Below are 5,657 nucleotides of genomic sequence, written 5' to 3'. Positions count from 1 at the left end.
TCACCCATTGCATTAGGTGTTTATCCAGCTGTATGCTGGACATTTTGTCCAGGAGGATACTGTGAGAGACAGTATCGAAGGCTTTACCGAAGTCCAAAAAGATGACATCGACTGGCTTCCCTTGGTCAGCTAGGTGGGTAACCTTGTCATAGAAGGAAATCAAGTTTGTCAAGCAGGGCTTTCTCCTCGTGAACCCGTGCTGGCTGGGACCAATGACTGCGTTGTCTTTCAGGTGTTTTTCAATAACTCCCAGAAGAATTTTCTCCCTCATTTTGCCAGGCACAGAGGTGAGACTGACAGGCCTGTAGCTACCAGGGTCATCCCTGTTGCCCGTCTTGAAGACTGGGACAACATTTGCCAGCTTCCAGTCAACTGGGACCTCCCCACATTCCCAAGAGGATTGATAAATCATTGAGAGAGGTCTCGCTATGACATCAGCCAGCTCTTTAAGTACCCTCGGATGAATCCCGTCCGACCCCATTGACTTATTCAGCTGGAGCAGCAAATCCTGCACAAGTTCGGGGTTGGATGGGAGTTTGTCGTTCTTGCAGTCATGGTTCTCTAGCCCAGAGAACACTTCATCGGTGTTGAAGACGGAGGCGAAGGAAGCATGAAACGTCTCTGCTTTGTCTATGTCCCTGTTTGTGAGGTGACCCTGCTCATTTCTCCAGGGAAGTCTGCAACTGGGTGTTACAGCTCCGTTGCACCATCTCCCACCTCATCTCCTTAGACAACCGGCTGCACACAGGCAGAGAAGGATTTTTCCTATTTGCAAGCAAAGTAAAGCATGATAAAGTTTCATAAACAATACAATACACTCTTCAAGCATAAGCTACTGACAAGCTACCTGTAATGAGGTTGCCTTTCTACAAGGGATAATCTTATGAGAAATGTTTTACATAGATAGCTACAGAAAGGTAGAGATAAACATAAGAGAAGAGTTTGCTACAAAGGCAATTGTCCTACTGAAAGACATGAAAGCTTTAACTCCCTGAAACCCAAAGCAGCAGCATAGCTGAAAGGTATCTGAATGAACAAAGTAAGGGGAGGAGAAAACTGGAGAATAATGGAAAGGGCCTTTGTCTAGACAGTCTACTGGTAAGATGACTTTATTGTATCAGGAAATTGTAAATAAGATGACTTACTTATTGTATAAGGACAGGTGAAAATACACGAACAATTAGAGAAATTAAATACAGAATATAACAAGCAGAATAGTGGTAATGAAGTTACAGGGGAAGACTGATATTTCTGTGGAATATCCCTTTTTTGAAAGGTCATGGGATTGGTAGAGGTCTCTTGTGAGTAAGGACAAAGCAATGTTGCGCCCATCTCTGAAAGAAGCCAAAGGAGCAACCCAGGGAACCCCAGGCTGTACAAGCTCACTTTGGTGAGGAGTAAGCCATCAATATCTCTTGGGTGGTATTTCTGGGACCTTTAAAGAGAAGAATGTGTCCAAAAGCAGTCAGCATGGACTTTCAAAGGGTAAAGCATGCCTCACCAAGCTGACTGCCTTCATGATGAAGTAACTGCATTTGTGCATGAGGGGACAAGAGTGGATGTTGGTCACCTCAACTTCAGCAAGATTTGTGACATGTTCTCTCTCACTATTCTTGTACCCAAGTTAGGACATTATGTTCTGGAAGGGTAGACAAACAGATGGGTGAAACAGCAGTTGGAGGATGAGGCTGAGAGAGCAGTGGTGAAGGGGTCATGCCCTACCTGAAGGCCAGTGGGACATACTGGGGCATCATGGGGCAGCACAGGGAACACTCCTGGGCCCTGTGCAGTCTGACAGCTGTATCCATGACCCAGAGGAGGCAACTCTCACCATGTTCAGCAAGAACAAATGCCGAATTCTGCACCTTGGATGAAATAATGCCGGGCACAAGTATAGACTGGGAGGGGAGTGGCTGGAGAGCAGCCCTGCAGAGAGGGATCTGGGGGTGCTGGCTGGCAGGGGGCTCAACAGGAGTCAGCAGTGTGCCCTGGCAGCCAAGAGGGCAAACCGCACCCTGGGGTGCAGTATAACGAGGGGCTCAAAAGAGGGGATGTTGTGGTTTAACCCCAGTCGGCAACTAAGCACCACCCAGCCGCTCGCTCACCCTCCCTCCCACAGTGGGATGGGGGAGAGAATCAGAAAAAAAAAGTAAAACCCGTGGGTTGAGATAAAGACAGTTTAATATGACCGCAGAGGAAGGGGAAATACTAATACTAATACTACTACTAATAAAAAAAAGAATATACCAAACAAGTGATGCACAATCACCACCTGCTGACCGATGCCCAGACCGTCCCCGAGCAGCGATCGCTGCCCCCTGGCAAATTCTCTCCAGTACATATACTGAGCATAATGTCATACGGTATGGAATATCCCTTTGGCCAGTTTGGGTCAGCTGTCCTGGCTGTGCTCCCTCCCAACTTCTTGTGCACCTGGCAGAGCATGGGAAGCTGTAAAATCCTTGACTAGGATAAAGACTGCTTAGCAACAAGTAAACCATCAGTGTGTTATCAACATTATTCTCATCCTAAATCCAAACCACAGCACTGTACAAGCTGCTAGGAAGAAAATTAATTCTATCCCAGCTGAAACCAGGACAGGGGATTATCCCACTGTATTTAGCAGTGGTGCAGACTCACTTGGAGTACTGTGTGCAGTTCTGGGCCCCACAACTGAAGAAGGATGTAAGGTACTTGAATGCATCCAGAGGATGGCAACAAAGCTGGTGAAAGGGCTGGAAGAAATGTCCTTTGAGGAGCGGCTGAATACACTGGGCTTGTCTAGTTTGGAGAAAAGGAGGCGGAGGGGTGACCTCATTGCTCTCTACAGCTTCCTGAGGAGGGGAAGTGAAGAGGGACGTGTTGATCTCTTCTCTCTTGGATCCAGGGACAGGATGCGGGGAAATGGTTCAAAGCTGCACCAGGGGAGGTTTAGACAGGACATTAGGAAGCATTGCTTTACCAAGAGGGTGGTCAAACACTGGAACAGACTTCCTAGAGAAGTGGTCGATGCCCCATGCATGTCAGTGTTTAAGAGGCATTTGGACAATGCCCTTAATAACATGATTTATCTTTTGGTCAGACCTGAAGTGGCCAGCTATTTGGACTAGATGATCCTTGTAGGTCCCTTCCAACTGAACTATTCTGTTCTATTCTGTTCGATTCTATTCTATTCTGTTCTGTTCTGTTCTACATTATATATACCTTTTACAGGGTGGATCCCTCCAGCAGCTGGGCTCAGACGCTCAGTCTCCTCAGTAGCTGCCCTGGATACCAGCCTCCCCAGTTGCACGCACCTGGACATATGAGCCCCCTGAGGCTGCAGCCCCGTTCCAGATGCTGCTACAGACCACCCCAGTCACACAAACACACACACACACACACACACACACACACAGAGACTCTTAAGTCCAGCCACTCCGGTCTCTCAGTTGCTGGCACTAATGACATACGGGCTGTCTGACCCCATGGTCCTTCTCCAGATGCTGCACTCATCCCCCTGCGCTCACATGTTCACGCAGAAGAGAGATTCCCCCTCACAGCAATGAGCTAGAAATTAAGTTCAATGAGAAGACAGGGCAGACTGCACTGGTCGGGGTCCTCCCCTACACTTCCCATAATAAATCCTGTGCAATCCAAAAATGCTCTTCCCCTGCATCCCATAATGTGTCCTATGCCCCTAGGCAACAATTCCCTTAGTCCAAATGGTGATCCAGAGAGCTGCTCGCAGTGGCTCATCTTGGTGGGTTTCACACCTGGACAACGGGGCTGACAGCTCTCCCAGGGCAGCCCTGGAAGGAGCTGGGACAAGATGTTCCTTCCTCAGGATCCTGTCATTTGGGTTCCCACCTGCCACGGTGCCTCTGTGCTCTTCTCGCTTTGTGGAGATGGGCTCTTGATGAGCTGGTGGCTCTCCTGTGACAGGTCTGGGAGCAGCTGGGGCAGGGTGTTAACTGAGTTACTCCTGCCATCGGTAGTGCCTTCTTTGTGTGTGCAGATGAGCTTCTTCTCACTTAACCTAACACAACCCAACAAGAACATGCATCTCCTGAGGCATCGGTATTTGCAGGTTACATACCTATGCACTGGTATTATTTAGCATATTTAACATAGCAGCTCATTGGAATTGCTGTCCAGAAATGCATCAGGATTGGGGGAAAAGCTGTGTTGTTGCACGGGCAATGGCTTCATTCAGGGCCAGTAGCACAGTCTTGTTTCTAAGACTGTAGATGAATGGATTTAAGACTGAGTACAGGACAGTGTTCAGCAAAGCCACAATTCTGTTTGTCTCAAGGGAAACATCTCTGGAAGGACGCACATAGAGAGCAATGCAGCTCCCATATGCAATGGCCAAGGTGGTGAGGTGGGAAGAACATGTAGTAAAAGCTTTTTTCCTCCCAGCGGCTTCTGGCAGGTGCAGAATACAGAAAAGGATGCTCATGTAAAATGCCAGAGTTAAACATAAGGAATCGAGTAGGATAAACGATAAGAAAACAGAGTCTGTTTTCCAAAGCAGGCTGGGGTCAGAGCAGGACAATGTGAACAAGGGGGAGTTGTCACAAAAAAAATGGTGGATCTTGTTCGAGCCACAGAAAGTCAGCTTGTAGAGGAGGACCAGACGGTAACTCAAGACTGTGATGCCTATGACCCAAGCAGCAACAACCAGGTGGATGCAGAGCTGAGGCTTCATGATGGCAGCATAACGCAAAGGCTGGCAGATGGCAACGTAGCGGTCAAAGGACATGACGACAAGTAGAACCATCTCTGTACAGCCCAGGGCAAAATAGAAACAGGACTGGGCAAAGCAGCTGCTTAGTGAGATTGTCCTCCTACCAGAACTCAGGATCACAAACAATTTGACGCTTGTGGAGGATGTGAACCAGATTTCCAGGAAGGCCGGACTGCTGATGAAAAAGTACATGGGGGTTTGCAGGCGGTGATCCACACACACGAGGAAAATGATGGTTGCGTTCCCCATCACTGTTGTCAGGTATATGAGCAGAAGGAGCAGAGAGAGAAATAGCTGTAGGCTTTGATCAAGCCCTGAGAAACCCTCTAGGATGAACTCAGTAACTGCAGTTTCATTCTCTGCTCCCATGCTGAATTTCACTTCATCCTGCCGAGACAGGAAGATGGCAAAACCCAAGTGTGATTATTTCACAGTCTGGATGAAAGGAATCCTTCCTTCTCTGCTTCTTTCCTTGCTTGCAGTCTTCCTCCTAGATAGCACAGAGAGAGAGAGAGAGTCCTTCAAGCCTTTCTCACCCCCTGATTTTTCTGGTTTACATTTCAGTTCGAGTCCTCAGAGAATTTGTTGTCATCTTTCTACATTTCTCAAACACTCCCAAAGGATTCTTTCTCCAGAACAGAAGATTTTAAAGAGGCTGCGAGCTATTTCACCCCATTCCTGGCAAATTCCACATTCACTCAGACCTATTGCAAACATCTGTCACACCTATGTGCCAAACTCATCTCTTCTATTGCACAAATGCTAAACCATCAAATGAAATGAAATGAAATACATATGTTGAAAGCAATTCTTTCTACTTTTCAGAGGTACTTGCCTTTTTGCACTAGGAATCCTTGAGAATCTCTTGTTTTCAAAATAAGTAATATCTAGTATCTCTTTTGTAATCCCCTGCTTCCTTCCACACCTT

General features: G+C 47.4%; 1 protein-coding gene across 1 annotated transcript; it reads right to left on the bottom strand.

Annotated features, from left to right (window-relative positions):
* Nucleotides 1-4,144: 4,144 nt before the first annotated feature.
* Nucleotides 4,145-5,098, bottom strand: LOC309603957 (olfactory receptor 6E1-like; the record flags this gene model as incomplete). The annotated part of the gene is made up of 1 exon (XM_082338829.1): nucleotides 4,145-5,098. The coding sequence occupies one exon, from the start codon at nucleotides 5,096-5,098 to the stop codon at nucleotides 4,145-4,147; it is 954 nt and encodes a 317-aa protein (XP_082194955.1).
* Nucleotides 5,099-5,657: the final 559 nt, after the last annotated feature.

This window comes from Platalea leucorodia, assembly GCF_965183815.1.
Source record: "Platalea leucorodia genome assembly, contig: HAP1_HAP1_SCAFFOLD_273, whole genome shotgun sequence".
In the NCBI taxonomy this organism is placed as follows: domain Eukaryota; kingdom Metazoa; phylum Chordata; class Aves; order Pelecaniformes; family Threskiornithidae; genus Platalea; species Platalea leucorodia.
This window is presented reverse-complemented; position numbering and strand designations above follow the sequence as displayed.